General features: G+C 41.5%; 1 protein-coding gene across 2 annotated transcripts in view; it reads left to right on the forward strand.

Moving 5' to 3' along the window:
* The first annotated feature begins 557 nt into the window (after window positions 1-557).
* The window catches only part of fstl3.L (follistatin like 3 L homeolog), a 30,267-nt gene continuing 10,997 nt past the window's right edge, over window positions 558-19,827 (forward strand). The window contains exon 1 of one of the 2 annotated variants that reach the window (XM_018250916.2): window positions 558-684. In XM_018250916.2, coding sequence (XP_018106405.1) covers window positions 645-684 — 40 coding nt within the window. In that variant the 5' untranslated portion in view covers window positions 558-644. 2 annotated transcript variants of the gene reach the window in all.

Genomic DNA, 19,827 nt, shown 5'->3' on the forward strand with positions numbered 1-19,827 from the left:
ATTCATGCCCCCCCCCCCCCAATCTGATTTGGTCCGGTCAAATATTAGTTGAGAGCCCTTGGAAATTCATGTTGTACTTTACCAACAGGTCTGTACAGGCCCCCACAGGATGCAGGTGGTAAATGATTGAAAATGTAATGCTTCCCTGCAAACTATAAATGAATTACTGCCAAAGCTTTTCCATGAATATGAATATGTACTTTATATTTAAAAGAGTATAATCTACTGGCACATTCTTGTTTTTCACACAGCATGTCTCCTTTAAAGCTTTATACATAATCTATGGCATTTAAATAAAAATCTCAAGATAAATAATCTCTGATATTACTTTATGGCAGCTACAGTATGTCCCTGATTTCCTCCCCTGACAGTGATGCCTCCTAAAAAGTTTCATAACTGAAACTTTTCCTTTATCTTAGTTAAAGCTATTTATATTCAACAATATTATGAATATTCAAGATGTTGAGAAGTGTCATTTTTCTCAGCTGTCTATTATTGTTTGCTAATGAAGACTTATAATGATCTTAAGAATGCTTTTTTACAGTGGTTACTAGAGTGGGAGTAGGAGTGGCTTTGTTGTATAATTCTGCCTACATATAAAGCACTTGCCTCATTTACAATATGCAGTGCACTTCTAGTCTTCAATGCACAATATGGAATTTGAGCAAGTCCAGAGATGTATAGGTGAGTAAATTAAGGAAAAAATTTGAGATTTCAGATATGAAGAAAGGCTTTTGGTGTACTGTTTGTTTTCACTAGTGTTTATATGGGATCATAAGACAAAACAGTACATTCAGTTTATCATAGATTGTGAAATAAAGATAAACAATAGTATTGGAGTAAATGGGTTTAAACCTTTTTTTTTTATCCCTGAAAAGCTTGAGACGTTGTACTGGCAACAAATGGTTTTCAGTATGGGTTAAACAAATCAGAGAACAGATTACCGGTATTAATATGTATAAAACATGTTGATCCAAGTAGTGCTCTGTGTTCCCTTTCAGAGGACGTTTTACCCTTCCAATTGAAGACAGCTTTAGATTTTTTTTCTTTTTATGCTTTTTTTCTGGATCTGTTAAAACCAGGGGGATATCCAATCTATTTGTTTAATACATCACTGTTATTACTTCACCTAGTTCTTGGCAAGCACCTAGAAGAAATTGTAATTTAGCAACTTCATAACACAATCTGGAACAAAGTCTGTGACTGGAGTTCAACATTTACATTGCTGCGTTACAAGGACAATAAGTGATATTGTCACTTCTTTTCGTTGTTCTGGCATTCGCACTTATTTCTATCACTTGGCAGTTTGAACACTTCCGTCATTCTGCTTCAAGCAAGTTGCACAACCGAATCCACCAGTCCAATAAAGAATAAGTAATAAAATAGTCCAATTGCATAAGTATAATAATATATAATATATATCTATACTTCTACTGGATATTGTTATTCATCAAATCAAACCCCAATCTCTGCAGCTAAAATTTTAATTTTTCATACAATTATAAATATTTATTATATTTTGTTTATGGAATTAAAGTATACCCTATAATCAGTAACTTCTGGAGTGCTGCTAATCTACGTGGGTTCAGACATACAAACGAGCCCCCTTGCTGTTTAGGGTGGGTCTTGACAACCCTGTTTGATTTAGCAATATTTCCTGTTACATTAAACAATACTACTTAAAACGAGATGCGTGATTCATTTTAAAGGGGACCCGTCACCCAAACAAAATTATCCAAATCCTATTTTATCATGTTAGTCAAGCAAAATGAACTTTAATTACATTGTATAAATTATTTGAATCTTGTTTCCATCAGTCTGGGAATTCATAATTATAGCAAGCAGGCAGGAGCCATTTTGTGGACACTGTTATTAAGGCAAGTCTTGTATCATCTCAGAATCTTGTTTGTGCACCAGGGGACAGGGACCCAATGTCCATCCCCATGTCCTGGTTACACAATTAAATCGTTAAGAGAGCTGGGGGAATGTGGGGAGAGCGGTGACATCTAGGAAGTGCTGAATGGAAAGTGAAAGTAATTGCTTTCCCCGCCTAGGCATAGAGGCGGGGTAGGCAATACTTGATTGACAGCTGATATTTTTAAATGAGTTTACAACAGCTATGAATGCTTTAATAAAAAAAAGAAATTGGATTTCATATTTAATTTAAGAGGGACTTTTATTATACAGATTTTTATGTCTGGGTGACGGGTCCACTTTAAACTAATTCTTAGATCACAAAGGTGATTCCCAACCATAATCAGGGTCCCATGAGAATAAAACCGCGATGCAGATAATAAAATTTTGAATTTCTTTATGGTGGATTTGTCAGCTAAAAAGTTAAATCTTGCATTCTTTTAAAACTCTGAAATTATTCAGCAAATGATTCCTTTATGTGCTGTCTCCCACATCTGATCAGTTTATAGCTACAATGTTAGTAACCTAATATTGCATGAAGAAGGTAACAGACAGGCACTCAAGGTTCTGATTTCAAGGTGACAAAAACAGATCCTGCTAAATATTATGCATATAAAATACAATTCACACATATTCAGCCGTAGCCACATGCCAACACTGGTGTGCAGACATACTGTAGATGGGGTGACAGACAGAGCATTTATATAAAAAGACAGACATTACTTAAATAAGTATAAATCCAAATAAATCCAAAAACACCAGGAACTAAATCTGCATTCTGCAGCAAATGTGCAAAGACTGGCTCCCTGGCAAACAAACACACATAGAAAGGGGCATATGTGTAACAATGAAACTATATGCTTGCTCAAAAAAGCAGGATCCACATGCTGAAAGAATGAGCCAAAAGCAGACGCAGTTCGCACTACAAGCCCTTGGAGTTTATGACTCAAGAAGCAGACATAGGGGAAGAATTTCACAAGACCACCAAGCAACTGAGGAGGACACACACAAACTCACATACTACAGACAAGTACATAAAGTTACAGAAATCTTCTAACATAACTACGCTGAGAAAGTCAGACAGACACATTTCCAGACAGACAGAATCTTCTCTAGCTAAACACAGCCAGACACAGGGCAGACACATTGACAGATAAACAGGCAGGTGAATAAACATCAGAAAAAGACATATAGGGGGCCACAGACTGACATGCAGACAGAATAAAAGAGGGGAGAAAAAGAGGAGAGGAGGGGACAAAGAAGGGGAAAGAAAGAGTAGGGGAGAGGAGGGGGCAGAGTGAGATTTGTACACACAATTCTTAGACAGACACAGACAGCACTTAGACACAGGGACAGACATAGGGGCACAGACAGGGGGGAGAGTTAAACACTAGACTGAGGGCAGATTGGGAGAGATTGTGAGGCACACAGAGGGAGAGACTGGGAGCACAGAGAGAAAAGTGAGAGACAAACAGGGGAGGGACACATACATTTTTTGTACACACAACCCTCATAGAGAGGCACATACAGACTTGAGGCACACAGATACCTTTCAGACACACTACAGGCACTCCCAATAAAGGCAGACTTGAGCTACAAGGGAGGACAGCACTTGGAAAGAGGCAGAAGCCCCTCTCAGGCACTCAGACAACACCCAGACAGGCTTTGCACCCACAGAGCCTTTGGCAAGGTCCTGGGACACAGCGGAGAAGGGAAGTTCCTGTGCCATGCTGCAATTCCTGCTGCTCCCTCTTCTGCTCTGCACTGTTACCCGGGGCCACCCAATTCCAGGAGGTGACACACTGCAGTCTGGTGAGTCACTGACGCCTTCAACTCCTGTTCCCCATCCAAAGTGTCCTCTGCACCCCTTACACATAGACACAGACCCCTCCCCTAGCAGTCCCATCTCTAATCCCCACAGGCACTGACTGACCATTCACTGTAAATAAACACACACCTCAAATATATGTTCCCTCCCCTACACACACCTAAGCACACAGTTAACTCCTTACACATATATCCTTGGCTTCTGTATGCAGACCCCTCCATGAAATTCTCCAGCCACATGGACACATGACATGCAAAATCCACTGCTGCACAGCCCTCAAAGCCACCAAGCAGCCACTCCATTGCTGCTCACTCATACTGCGCACAGATATTCCCTTCATTGCTCTCACAACCCACCCAGTACACTTCACATTCTGCAAGGAAATTCAAATTACTACCACATGCCTCCGACCGTGTTCATAGGTGTCTCCTTTCCATGGTCATAGACAGTAACATACTTCCATTTGCAGATTTTGTACAACTTCCCCACCAAAACGTGCCCTACCTTTTTTCCCTGTGTGTCTCTGTCCTTGCACATGCATCATTCTCATTTTACACAGACTTTCTCAAAACTCCTGTTGTATTAAGCCTTTTATGACATGCTAAGGATATGTTTTATGCTCCAACTGTAGCAGTACTAAAATAAGCAGCCTCCTCTGTCAGCCTTGATATTATAATCTCATAATCTTTAATATAAAATCTCTTTCTATAGGGCCAGAAAGTTATATAGAGATGTGCAATATTTTTATAACCAAATAATAGCAGTCCGTGTATTGTATAAGAAGCTTGGTGGGATTTGTACCATAGGGTGCCTAAACCTGACCTCCATATTTATTCACACATTTGCCTATGTTTGCTGCTCTGTACCTTTTCTTACTTTAGCATTACCATTACCTTTATAACTGCAACTCCTTATTGTTCCATGAACCATACAATTTACACTCGCCTACATCTTGCTTTTCAAATTCTGTGCAGGGTGAAAAGGAGTAATTTCCTTACTGTCTGCTTAATGGTCATAGTCCTGTTTGGCTCTGCCAGCGCTGGACTCCGGACTGCCTGTGTCCGGATCATGACCACCACAGTATTTTTGTGGTTTCAGGAACACACATTTTACCCAAAAGGAACGCAAATGTAACTTCTTTTGTCCCATACAACTATTGCTTTCTAAGTTTATTTCACTTACTCTTTGTGCTCTATAACCTTTTTTCCCTGAACCACTGCATTTTTTCCCTAAAAGGAGCACTGGGCTGGTAAAACTTGCTGTTTGAATTCTATGGTAGGATGTCTAAAATACTGACACCTAAACTAAATTTGCCCGTGTCCATTCAGACAAAGATTCCATCTTGTTGTGCAAAAATTGGTTTTGAATCAGTTATGCTACTTTAATTAATATTAAGTTTAACTCACTGGTGGATAACTAACATGAGTGTTTCTATACCCCTTGCTGCCCTGAGGTGGCCTTTCCTTTGCTGCCCCCCTTTCCCCTGCACTTAGCTTCAAATGCAGTTTCTCAGAGCTAGAAGAGGCAATATTCCAATTGACAAATTGGAATTTTGGATCTTTTCTGCCCCTGTTAATGTGCAGGTTACCGCCTGAGGCGTGTTACCCAACTTTACTCATGGTAGCAGCACTCCTTAAAACTAACATAGTGGCACCCCCAATTGAATTTGCCTTTACTTTTCCTGTAATTCTGGGTCTCTGAAAGCAAAGGTTTTCTTACCTGCACCTTTTTTAATACTTTCATGTTTTTGAAAAGCCTTTATTCTCTTGTTAATAACACATTAAACACAGGCAAGCTTTGTACACAGAATGCTGACACCTGTGGCTACCCCTAAAAATACAACACTTCTTATGTTTGGCAAGCTGTATTCATATGGGGCAGGGAGATTTTTTTGTCCGGCATATGGTGGAGAGCATAGCCACAACTGAGGAAGAAGTACAATCTAAATGAGCGCTCTTGCACTTATTTAAATGCCTATTGTATATACACGTGCAATATGCATGTTCTTATTTAGTCTCACCACCCATTATTAAGGGTCATGTATTTGCTTCTACTAACAACCTACTGAATCAGTCAATATTTAAATATGGCAGCGTATACATTCCTGGAAACTTTTTAATTTAGCTGACCCATTAGATCTTGAAAATATTAATCTTTGAGGCTATGACACAAGGGATGGTTGACCACCACTGCCCTCTGGCAGAGAACAGTGGCAGCAACTTGTCGTTATATAACATTTGGAGTGGTGTCAGGAGGACAGAGGTGCTTTTGAGAAAGTGGCTGGATAGCCATGAAACGCGTTAAGCCTATGGTTCTTTAATTGTTCCTACCATGATGTGCCGCTTTTAATGGATTAATACATTCTTGGATTTTTATTACTACTCCTGACTTCATTCCTGTGGTGCTCCGTGTTTCTGCATACAGGACAGAGGCATTTTGTCTGCTTGTGTGCCATTCCCCTTATGTTTATGTCACACAAGGAATATATTTATTGCTGCTACTTGTAGCATGTTAGAAATAGGATTTTTTGTTGCTAACAGGGTACAGATCACCTAATAATGTCCAAAAATATTTTCGCTAATGGATGGGATATCAGCAGATGTGAAAGTAAGCACATTTTCTCCAGAGAAAACTACCCTAACCTTGATAGTCTTTAGTTCAGGGGTGCCCAAACCTTTTTGCAACGAGGGCCAGATTTGGTGAGGTGGGGGCCGACCATTCAGTCTGACATTCTTTGAACCATTAACATTAAATTACAGGAATCGAGTAATCGTAGCAGTAATATTTGGGCACATTAGTGAAATGATCTGCCACTTGAGCTATACTGCTGCCTGTGTGATGAAGGTGTTAGAAATAGGCACGTACTGGCACATAGTGACGCCATACTTCTTTAGTTTACTGTATTGGTACGACAGTATGTCTATTGAAACCTAAAGAAGTATGCGAAAACAGCACGTCTCTACGTTCCAGTATGTGTCTATTGCCAACACCTTCAGCACACAGGTAGCAGTATATACCAAGTGGTAGATCATTTCACTTATGTGCCTTAATATTTCTGCTATGGGATTCCTGATCGCATCCTGATGTGCTGGGTGGCCTCATTATTATTAATTTCATGATGGAGGCTGAGGGCCGGTGTAAATTTGAAAAAGGGTCGCAATTAGCCCCCGACTCAGGTCCCCACACTGGGAGCCCCACAGTAAGTGCCCCAGGCACACCACTAGTTGCTATGTATTTACTGTACCTGAGAGTTTTAATGTCAAAGAATATGCTTCCCACAGTTTCCTAGTACTATGCTTTAGTGGGCATAGAGTGTAGTATCCAGTTATTGTCTTGTTGTAGCCTACACTTGAATTTATTGTTAGAAAAGTGATAATGCCCTGACCCCCAAAACTCACAGAGGCACAGACCTAATTGGTACAAACTTTCCAGCTTTTACTCTGTTCAGTTAGACTACTGTGGCTTGTTTTTGGTGTTTACAACATTTCACCAAAATAATTGTGGAATTTTTGTAGAGCATTCTCCCTGAACTCCACTGATGGTGCCCAAGACAGTAGGTAACGAAGGCCTTGCCCATAAGGGATTACAATCTGTAGGAGCAGTGATATATTTATGAACTGTAGGAACTGATGGATTTTGTATGGGAGCTGCTATAAGTTAATATAGTAGTGTGTATGCTTGGCAGAAGAGGTGAGTTTTAATGGAACATTTGAAACTCTGCACCATAGGGAAATGTCTCATATTGTGTGGCAATGAATTTCAAAGGCAGGGAATTTCTGTGGTTTGCAGGTCCTGCAGGTTTGAATGTCAGAAGTTTACTAGGAAGGCGGAAGTTAGAGGTCATTGGAGAAACTAAGTAGTTGGGTTTAAGAATTAAGTAATATTAAAATGATCAGGTTAAGTGTCCATAGTTGTATGCTACAAACTGAGCCCACCCTCTATATGAAGTGTGCCACCTCATCTTTAAATGTACATTTATTATGCGGCAGATTTACCAAAATTCACATTGAATGAATTATTTTGCAATTCAAGAAAAAACATGGCAATCACGAATATACTTGAGAATATTTTCTGAAACCTTGAATAGTCCCGATTTCAGAAAAAAACAAGAAAATTCACTAGAAAAACTTGAACAATGTCATTCTCACTTGTGTGCAATGTTTGCAATGTCACTTGTGACCATGAATATTATGTTGCATTTTTCAATAACAATAACACCAAAAAATGAAAGTGTTTTAAACTAATGAAAATATCATGTTACCGTTACTGTTAGCAATGGCGGAAACTGAAAAAAGGCTATATGGCACAGGGTAATTAGTGGAAAACAGATAACACCATGTTCTACAGTGCTTATAATATTTTGATGTTACTGTTCCTTTAAGCTAATACTCAACAAAAAAAACTAGTTCACATTTTGTTTCTTTTTTTTTTGATGCAATCATGTTTTTTCACCAACTGTGACAATTTGTAAATCATTCTCCACATGTAAAATTATACATTTAGGGGCAGATTCACTAAGGGTCGAATTTCGAAGTAAAAAATACTTCGAAATTCGACCCTCGAATTGAAATCCTTCGACTTCGAATATCGAAGTCGAAGGATTTAGCGCTAAACGTTCGTTCGATCGATCGAAGGATTTTTCGTTCGATCGAACGATTAAATCCTTCGAATCGAACGATTCGAAGGATTTTAATCCAACGATCGAAGGAAAATCCTTCGATCAAAAAAAGGTTAGCAAACCTATGGGGACCTTCCCCATAGGCTAACATTGACTTCGGTAGGTTTTACCTGCCGAAGTAGGGGGTCGAAGTTTTTTTTAAAGGGAAAGTACTTCGACTATCGAATGGTCGAATAGTCGAACGATTTTTCGTTCGATTCGTTCGATTTCGTTCGTATTCTAACGAATTTAACCAATTCGATGGTCGAAGTACCAAAAAAATACTTCGAAATTCGAATTTTTTTCATTCGAATCCTTCACTCGAGCTTAGTGAATCGGCCCCTTAATCTTTTAGGATCTGTGCATCCAGTTCAGTTATACTCAAAAAGGAACATAACACCTAGTACACAGTCAATGGTAGTCTTTACTGTCAGTATATCTCTACATCAGACTTTTCATTTTGGGTATTAGGTCAGGCCTACACATCTTTAATTAAGGCAATCTGTGGTGTTTACACAAATAGCCTGTAGATGTGCTCATACTTATACTGTGCATACTTCCTGGACAGCTTAAAAGTGAAAGTTACTGTTGTGTAATGCCTGCATGACTCTGCTAATAAAGCACTGTTATACTCATCCTCGGCTACCCAAAACATAACAAATAGCGACAAGGAGGGCTCTTCTACCTCTGCAGCAGCCTGCACCTTTTCTTCCAAACCCTGGTGAGCCTACCATACCTTTTACTGCTTGGAACTGTATGTTTGAAAATTACATTATTGCTGCTGACTTAGGGGAGATTTCTGCTGCTAGAAAGCGTGTTTTACTTATTCACTGCCTGGGAGCAGAGGGACAGTGTATATTCTATACATTAGCATTACCTGATGAGACTTATGTAACTGCTCTTACTGCTATAAAGAACTTTTTCGTGCCAAGAGTAAATGTGGTTGCTGAAAGGTATAAATTCCTCCAACATGGACAACGTAATGGCGAATCCACAGAACAGTTTGTAGCAGCTTTGAGAGAGCTGGTTGTTACCTGTGACTTTGGGAATCTAACAGATGAAATGCTAAGAGACCAAATAGTGGAAAAAACAAACTCACCTCGCATTAGAGAGAGACTGCTCCTAGAGCAGGATTTAACCCTTGCAAAGGCTAATACAGTTGCTAGCCAAATTGAATCAGCCGTGGCAGAGGCTAAAACTCTCAGTCAGGGAACTGCTGGGAATGTACAGATTGTGAATTCAGCACTGTGGCCTAATAATGCACAGTCACAGGCAAAATACAGTGCTAAGCTAAGCGATTCACCTACACTGCATAAAACAAGTTTATATGCACTGTCAGTGTCAGTACTGCATCTGCTGACAAAGGACACTCCATTAACCTGATGTTTGATACAAATGGCCTGTAGATGTCACTGTGCTCAAGATACACTGTGCATACTTCCTGTCAGCTTAAAAGTTATTGTTGTGTAATGCCTGCATGAGAGCCTGCTAATAAAGCAATGTTATACTCTACTCATCCTCGGCTACCCAAACCATAACACAATCTTATTTAATAAATTTGTTATAGACCAGAAAAAGAGGAAGAAAGGAGGAGACCGATAATAATCAAGTATGGAGAGTGTCATTTATTTAAAATCAAATGGTTAACAGAAAATTGTATTGCATGCTTTTATTTTTATACGTTTTTTTGCCACATTTAAGTTTACCACAGACATGGTGTATGTAAGACATTACACAACACTAGACAAACTTTGAAGCAGTTTGCTGGCACAATTATGCATATATTATATAAATTGACAGATGTATGTGCCAGCTTACTCTTGTTCAAAATGCTGGTTGAGGATTCAATATTTTTATATTAATCATTTATTTAATGAAACATAGACATTGGGGTTTATTTTGTAAATGGGCAGTAACCCATTGAAATCATTTTTGCTTTCATTGTTCCACTTGCAGATGACTGAAAAAAAGCTAATCGTTTATTAGTTGCTATGGAATGCTGGGCAGGTGCAAAGTGACTTAAGTGCTGATAAATGACCCTCACTGTTCTTTAGATTTTGCACTAACAATTTATTGTTGTTTTCTGTGATGTAAAGCTGCATGATTTTGCTATTTAATAGTCACCTAGCTTAAAGAATATTGTTTATTCTATTATGGGCTTGGGTGAAAAAGGTACAGACACATTAGGGCCCTCAATAACGGACTGTGTAACATTTTATTCCCCCAAGCCATAAGGCTCCTGAATACTCAGGGACTGGACAGATCTCTCTCACACACACACTCCATCTGACCTTACTATAACACTCCATCTGACCTTACCACAACATTACACAGCCATTGTACGCCATTGTATAAATAAATAACTATTGGATACAATTGTTCACTATGAGCACATCTGCACTTTATCGTGTTCTTTATCGTGCTCTTACTACTATCATATCACAATGATACAACCATCATGTCTGACATTTAGCATTATTTACTTAACATATTACATCTGCTGAGTTTGCACTGTCTTGTCCTGTCCTTGCACTATGCTGTCCTGTCTTGCAGGAGTTGCATATTTTTGCACTTACACTTTTTGTCTGTTATCCATTACTTCTATGTTGTGTGTAGCACCATGTTCCTAGAGGAACGTTGTTTCGTTTCACTGTATACTGTACAAATGTATATGGATGAAATGACAATAAAATCACTCTTGACCCTTGCTTTGATGATGTCATCCCTTGTCACAATTGTAGCAAAGGGTCCCTAATTTATTTTAATAACCTAATTATGATAGATTGTACAAATTGTGTATGATAATGACTTACCAGTTAAACCATTGCCATAATAACAAATAATACACATATTTTTATTATATTTTGAAGAAATCTTAACAGTAGTAGCAGAAAATAGAAATGAGTTAACAAAATACAGTAAAAATACACAATCATTAGCACTACATGCCTTTCAGCACTATGATCTTGGATTCAATACTGCCCAGAGCACGATTTGTACTGTTTATTTTTTCTCTGAATACTCAAGTTTCTTCTCAAACTCCAAAAACATGCTGGTAAATTTAATTAACTGATAAAACTGGCTTATTGTTATTCCTCCCATTATTTCCAAATCGAAATACAGGCCATATCAGGACAGGCCCCAAAGTTTTTAATCATTTTAAATTTATTGTAATTGCAATAGTAAGCAATTGTCTTTTACCCCCAGAACAGCTTGATATGTGTATGCTAAGCCACTATGTAGCTACTACAGTTGAACTCATGCATCCATGGCCTATTCCTTTCATCATTATAGCACATTTCCTAGCAAGCAGTGGTAAATGAAATATTTCACCTAGAATGGATTTGCAGTGAAATGCTACATTTTGCCATTGGATAATATTTTTGCAAAATTGCTGCAAAATTGGGCCATAAAAATTTTCTGTGCGAACAAACATAGCAACAAAATGCCCATTGAACCATATTTTACACAAAAAAGTCACCGCAAAAACAGTGGGAAACGTATTTTGCAGAGAAAAAACACCCTTTGACTGTGATATGCAGGAGGAGACAGCAGAAAGGCAATCTGTAACTTGGGAAAGGACAGAAGGAGAGAGGTCATGATTGGACAGTTAGAGTTAGGTGTAATCAGCATAAAGGTGGTAAAAAAGTTTTCCTAGAGAAGTGGCATAGCATGAGAACAATCTCTAGATCTAGAGGTATAACAAAATGAGAAACCTCCATAGGAGAGGGCAGCAGGTCGAAGCAGTGTCAGTAGAAGTGAGCTTTCGGTAATAGCTAGGAGGTTAAGTGAATAGAAATGTCCTCATAGTGAAGCCCCAGGAGAATTTGCAGTACTGTTACTAAGTATTACAGACTGTCTGTAATGACTATTCTTGCTTATCAACCAACCTCATGACAAGGCAGTCTACGAGCAGCAGTGGTGGTACCCAGCCAAGTGTACTTTGTCGTGTTGAGCCACCTGGCATCCACCCACTGTAATTTTTGTTTAAATGTTTCCCCTTAAAGGAGAACTAAACACTAAAAATGATTGTGGCTAAAAATGCCATATTTTATATACTGAACTTATTGCACAAGGCTAAAGTTTCAGCTTGTCAATAGCAGCAATGACCCAGGGCTCCAAACTTGTCACGGGGGGTCACCATCTTGGAAAGTGTCTGTGACACTCACATGCTCAGTGGGCTCTGAGCAGCTGTTGAGAAGCTAAATTTAGGGGTTGTCGCAAATTATCCATCAGAAAATTAGGTTGGTCAGTAATATAAGCTGATGCTACAGGACTGATTATTAAACTCTGATGCTAATTGAACAGATTTCTGTGCTGCCATGTAGTAATTATCTGTATTAATTACTAATTAACCTTATATTGTGACATTTCTATTCTATGTGTACTGTATATTGTGAGTGGGTCCCCAAGCTCAGTAAGTGACAGCAGCACAGAGCATGTGCAGTGAATCAGCAGAAAAGAAGATGGTGAGCTACTGGGGCATCTTTGGAGACACAGATCTTTACTGCTAAAGGGCTTTGGTTGCCTTGGGCTGGTACAGAAGCACAAAACATCATGTACAACATTTCTACCTACTTCTTTAGTAGGCTTTAGTTATCCTTTAAACCATTCGAGTGTTGCTTTAGCTGTATGCTTCAGGTCATTGTCCTGCTGGAAGGTGAACCTCCGTCCCAAAATGGTCTTACTGGCAGGGCTGACGTTAATGGAGTGCTTATTGGACATTTTTCAGTGATTTCTACAGTGATTATACTGGGACAGCTTGGGTTAATAAGCTGATCAATTTTATGTAGTAGTCATACAGGTATGCCTTTAGTTAATATGCTGTTATCTACATCTGGGTTGTGTTTGGGTAAAATGGGTGTGTTTAGGGGGTGTGGCAAAAGTGGGCGTGTCCTTCAAAAAAAAAAAAAGAAATTGCCGCGCGTAGAGCTCGGCGAGCTCGTGGGGCCCATCATTTGGCTTTTTGCCCAGGGCCCACCAAGGCTTGAAACAGCCCTGACTGTGGTGATCATCTTGGCAATGCCAGTCCCAACCCCACCTCTGTTCCATCCTAACCATTCTCCTTGCCATGCTCTACTGCTTTGGACAATACCTGTGGATTCTATTTATTTCAGTGGACAGAGTTATTTAGGTTTTCGTGCAAATTACTGACAGTAGATAACAGGTGACTGGGTGATGGGCTCAAATCATGGTGACTCCTGAAAAATTCAGGTGAGTTGATTTGTCTAAATCTACTACATTTTGCATTATTTACACAGAGTAGTTATTGCTTCAGTCAAGGGGTTGTCTTTCTGCAAAATACATTGTATCCGTCCACACTCTCCTTATACACATTTCACTTTTTCTTTACATACTATTTAGGATGAATCAGTATATGACAGATACAAATGTGCTAACAGAGGGTCTGGCATTGAGGGTCCACTCATAAACTCAACAGTACCAGGGCCAAATGAGTCAGCCGGAAGCAGCTGTGTTATTTCTATTGTCAGCAGCTATGAATTCAAGTCAAATTTGTGATTCTCGCCAGACGGGCGTAGCTAGAAACAAATAGGCTGTGGGTCGAGATGTAAGACTCACCCACTTATCCTTATCATCCAGCTGTTCCCAAAACGAATGGGTCCCACGCCCGAGTGCTTCTCAAACTGAGTACAGTGATCTTTTACTTGAACATGATTGTTTGCAATGCTGCACCAACACTCCTATTTTAAGATCAAGAAAGATAAGAAGTCTAAGATGTATTTTAAGTATGTAGCCAAGTCACTCCACAATTTAAAAGCAGTGATTGGATGCAGCTGAAAGCCAAACTGACTGACTTTAGTGCACAATATGGTGGAGAGACTTGAGAACAATTACCTGATACATGAGGCTCATTTGTTACAGACTGCTTGTAAGTGAGACTTTTATTTTCTATCAAACCTGGTTTTAATTCCCACACATCTATATGTAAAATCTTACTTAACCTGCAGTTTTTGCCTCAAGCTTGGAAGCAAAACATAGATGATCATTTTAGATCTTATATGCTGGACTATCACAGCAAGTCCAGGGGGTATATTTACCAAAAGTGAAGTTAGAGATCGCCACAGTCCACTAGAGTGAAATTCCGCCACGCTCGTATTTATCAAAGGATGAACTTTCACTTTCGCCCAATGATAAATACTGTTTTAAAAATCCCATAGAAATGAATGGAGAGTGTCGGGATTTTACTCTAGAGCAGTGCTGTCCAACTTCTATGGTACCGAGGGCCGGAATTTTTCCAGTCTACATGGTGGAGGGCCGAGAACGGAAGCCAGTGTTAGCCACTCCCTGTTTTTAGACCACACCCACTTTTAACCACACCCATGTTACCACAAGACCATGTCCACATTAATAGCACACCAAAAAACAAATGGTTGGGGTAGGCAGAGTAGGCGGCTGTCTAGGGTGCTATCATTGAGGGGCGCACTTTTTTCAAGCGTTTATTTAATAATTTGTTTCAGTAATCATGGTCACCCAGTTGGGTGGAATCCATCTCCTTCCCCTTCTCCCTCCTGCCGGCAAGTAATAGCTCATTCTGTGCGGTGCAGCGCAACGTGCATACACGCGTCAATGACATCACTGATGTGTTGGATGACAGAGAGAGGCAGAGAGCTGGGGGGCTGCTTGGTGTGGCTTGTGCTTGCTGCTCTCAGCCATGCATAGTTGCACTGAACTCAAGACTTTCTTTCTATTACTGTGAAAGTGTGAAGCTTCCTGCTGGCACAGCCAGGTACAGATTTGGCGCCCATATGTTTGCTGTTGCTGCTGGGCAGGGCGGTGGCACAGTGTCATATATACTTGGGGGCAATATGATGTGATCAGATTTATTTTTGGCTGCTGCTGGCACAGGTAAAGATTGGGGGCAATCTGATGGCTGCAGGAGGGCTGTATGATGGATGGCTGCTGAGCTTGCTGGTACAGGTACAGGGGGCAGTAATTTAAATGAAAAAGTGTTGTACATTTTCTTGCTCTCTTTATTTAAAAACCATCATGGTAAGGAGGGAAATGGTAATGCAGGACAGGGGGGCACTGATTGAAGCTCTTACCTTGGGTGCCAAACTACCTTGTGCCTGCCCTGGCAAGGATGCCACTCATATGTGAAAAAAGCTAAGTCATATTAAGACATACCCATAAATCCATATGCTTCCTCCTCCCCTGTGTATAATACAGTACCCCAGCATATGATTAAACACCTTAGGGGCCACTTACAATAATTTTCATTATGCTAACAAACCCCCAGAACAAATACCAAAGTATGACACACACAGGGAGCATAGGGAAGGCAGAACAGAGCAGGAGACAGGAATTTAGGACCAGTCTAAAATGTACTACATACAGTGACACAGTGCTGGTGTCCCATTAGCATTTTGTATAAGGTGTGAACAGGTGAACAATGTGGGCAGTTTCAGTCTGGGTCTCAGGTGGAACAGTACAGGGCTTTAGGGGTGTGAACAATAGAGGTGTCACAGGTGTGAACAATACAGGGGGATCACAGGTGTGAGCAATACAGGGGATTAGTCTGAATTTAAAGTTTTAGACGATGCAGGGGCCAGTTAATCTCTGTAGTGATACCTTTTAAAGTTTACATATAGTAAACAGACACAGCAGGCAGACTTTGATGTGTAGGGCCACATGAGGGGGGGTCTGCGGCCCGCGGGCAGCCAGTTGGACAGCCCTGCTCTAGAGGACTGTGGCAACCTCTAACTTGACTCTTTGGTAAATGTACCCCTATGAGTATATTCACATCGGGGATGTGTGCCCCAACCTGTGTCTGATTAGGATTTGATTTTACAAATCAAAATCAAATATACATATGTGAATCCTTGAGAAAAACATTGGTTGACTGATTTTTCCCAAACTTTGATATTGTTTGGAACTTTCTTGTTATTTTATATGTCATTATTTACCAGTAACTAAGTGGCGTCGGGCCCACCTCCCTCCAGAAGCGATCTTCTTGGTGTATACGCAGGAGCATGAACCACCGGTGGGCCCCAATGGGGTGCGGACCCTGGTGCAATAGCACCCCCTGCTCCCCCAGTAGTTCCGCCACTGTTATTTACTACTCTATGTTGGTTTTGTTCTCTTTTCTTCCCATTGAGACCTGATCTGAAGATTGGCAGAAAAGGGTGTTCTGATATTATTTCACATACTACACATTTTGGTTGGAGTGGATTTATCCATTGAGTATACCAACTCTTGTAGTTTTATCCACAATTTGTATGGCTAAACATATCATTACTCATGATGTGGCCTTCACCCCCTCCAGAAAAGATCTTTGCTGCGTGTCCACCTGTATGCTAACTGCCAGTTGGGCCCCCAAGGGGGTGTGGGCCTGGGTGCAAACTGGTTGTCACGTTCGGCACCCTATATCCAGAACCCAAGCTAAGCTCCCTTGTCTCGGCTCTCACTTCCGCCTTTAACCTCCGCCTTTCACCTCGGGAGGAGCCCTCGGGCTAATTGGATGCCGCCAGGTCTTAACAGAGAGAGGAGCAAAGCTAACGGTTCTGGACTAGCAAAGGGGCACGATCGTCTCACCAGGATACTGAAGGAAGAACACCACCAGAAATGGGCAGGCCGGGCCAGCACAAGCAGTTAGAATAGTCAGTCAGGCTAGAATCAGGATATAGATCGTAGAATAATCGGTGGACAGGCCAGGTTTCAGGATTGGAGATATCAACGTAGTTTCAGACAGGCAAGGTCAGGATTGGAGAGGTCTGAGTAGTAAGCAGGAAGGCAAGGGTCAAACACAGTAGATCAAACAGGAATCACTTAGGAATAAACACCCAGGAACAAGCTAATTGAACCTAACAAGGGGCAAGGTCCTGTAATCTAAATGGGCTTTACATACATTTGAATTTCGCGCTAATTGCGCGCTGGCGTGCTGACGCCAGCTCAACTGCACCTTTAAATGACGAACGTGCGCACAGCGCGCGCCCTAGAGGAAGCCGGCACAGGAGAAGGAAGCAGCGCAGTGGGCGTCCACGCCGAGAACGCGGACCCCGCTGCCCTGGAATGGGACTGTCTCCTAAGGTGGTCTACCCTGGCATCAGACTTGACCAGACTTTTCACCAACACTGGAGGAGGACATGATTGTTGGTGGACCTGTATGGCTGGTTTTAACACAGAAACATGAAACAAGTTAGATAACAGAAATATCTCAGGTAACTCAAGGCGGACAGAGGTTGGGTTCACAATCTCCACAATAGGGTATGGACCTATAATTTTGGGCCCCTGCTTAAGAGCTGGAATTTTAAGCTTGTTATTCCCTGTGGATAGCCAAACCAAGTCCCCAACCTGAAATTTGGATACTTCCCTATGGGACTTATCTACTGCTCTTTTTTGAGCGGATGTAACTGCCGATAGGGAACTACGTACCCCAGAACGAGACTTAGAGCTATGCTCAACAGAAGGGAGTTTCTCTAAGGAAGTACCTGCTACCATTAGAGTGGAAGCTAGACATGAATCTTGGCACTAGGAACCCCACTGAATAACCTTCCCAGTTACCCAATCAATGTGGGGGTTGTGTACCTGTAGCCATGGTAACCCCAGAATTAACGGGGACGAGGAACCATCGAGAAAGTGAAAAGCTAATTGTTCACACACATGGATAATGCCTTGGATTTTTGGGTTACCAAACCTGACCCCAGTGGGCTTTTATCAATAGCAGAAATCCTCATAGGAGGTGTGAGGGGAAGAAGGGGAATATTATACCTTTCTGCGAAGGCAGCATCTAAAATATTTCCCCCCGCCCCAGAATCCACCAAAGCTGAAACTGTAACTGAACCCCCAGGCCAGGACAAAACTACAGGTACTAACTTTTTTGAGGCGAATTGGAGCTTCGCTTCTCCACAAAGGTTTTGAGAATTCCCAGGCCTCTTGGGACAATTTTTAAGGAAATGCCCCTTATCCCCACAATACATGCATAGACCCAGGGATCGCCTATGGCCCTTTCCTCGGAGGACAAGCGTGTAGCCCCCAATTGCATGGGTTCCCCCTGAGGCTTAGGAAACGAGGGAGTTGGTGACTCATCATTACATGTAGTAGGGAAATCTGTATCCCCCTCAGCTCATCTTTCCCTTTGCCTCCTATCAGTTTGGATGGCTAACCTCATGAGGCCATCCAAAGTGGATGAAGGAGGGTAATTAACCAGGCTATTTGTGACAGAGCTAGAAAGACCCACCCGGAATTGACTACGAAGAGCTGTATCATTCCACCCCGTCTCAACTGACCAGCGGCGGAATTCTGTACAATACTCCTCAATAACTCTTTTCCCTTGACAGAGTTGTGGGTGACTTGTGGGTCACCTTGTAGTAAGACTGGAACAAGGATGAAGCAGAGCACACTCCTCACTTCTGTTAGAAGATAACCTGGTGCACAGAGTACAGGGTACGGCAATCCCCAAACGAATACTTCCAGGAAAGATACACTGGCACACAAGGTAAATTGCAGTGCAGGGTAACCCCTTGCTGTTTATTTGTGCGGACGTGCGACGTTTCGGGGCGAGCCCCTTTCTCTTGCTTGAGAAAGGGGCTCGCCCCGAAACGTCGCACGTCCGCACAAATAAACAGCAAGGGGTTACCCTGCACTGCAATTTACCTTGTGTGCCAGTGTATCTTTCCTGGAAGTCACCTTGTAGTAAGGTCATAACGAACCTTACTTCATCCTCACCAGTAGGGAAGTTGTGAGGGAAAAAAACTGAGGTATAACTTACATGCCTCTTGAAAAACAAAAAATTTACTCCTATCCCCACTAAACTTATCAGGAAAGGGGATTTTTGGGTGATGGGAAAAACCTCTATTACCCAGAGTAACTGACGGAACAGACCCCTCAGGAATCTTAGATTGCTGTGCCTCCAACCTCTCGGAAAGAGACCGCAGACCTTGAATAATAAAGTTCTGTCTTCCCTCCTGTTCATCAAGACAGTAGGGTCGAATGCAACAGTTCAGTGGTTTGCGGAACAGCGGGAGCTTCTTCTATTTTCTTCCGTCTCAAGGGCCCGTTGTACTGTCACGTTCGGCACCCTATATCCAGAACCCAAGCTAAGCTCCCTGGTCTCGGTTCTCACTTCTGCCTTTCACCGCCGCCTTTCACCTCGGGAGGAGCCCTCGGCTAATTGGATGCCGCCAGGTCTTAACAGAGAGAGGAGCAAAGCTAACAGTTCTGGACTAGCAAAGGGGCACGATTGTCTCACCAGGATACTGAAGGAAGAACACCACCAGAAACGGGCAGGCCAGGCCAGCACAAGCAGTTAGAATAGGCAGACAGGCCAGAATCAGGATATAGATCGTAGAATAATAGGAGAACAGGCAAGGTTTCAGGATTGGAGATATCAACATAGTTTCAGACAGGCAAGGTCAGGATTGGAGAGGTCAGAGTAGTAAGCAGGAAGGCAAGGGTCAAACACAGTAGA

Source organism: Xenopus laevis, chromosome 1L, assembly GCF_017654675.1.
Source record: "Xenopus laevis strain J_2021 chromosome 1L, Xenopus_laevis_v10.1, whole genome shotgun sequence".
NCBI lineage: Eukaryota > Metazoa > Chordata > Amphibia > Anura > Pipidae > Xenopus > Xenopus laevis.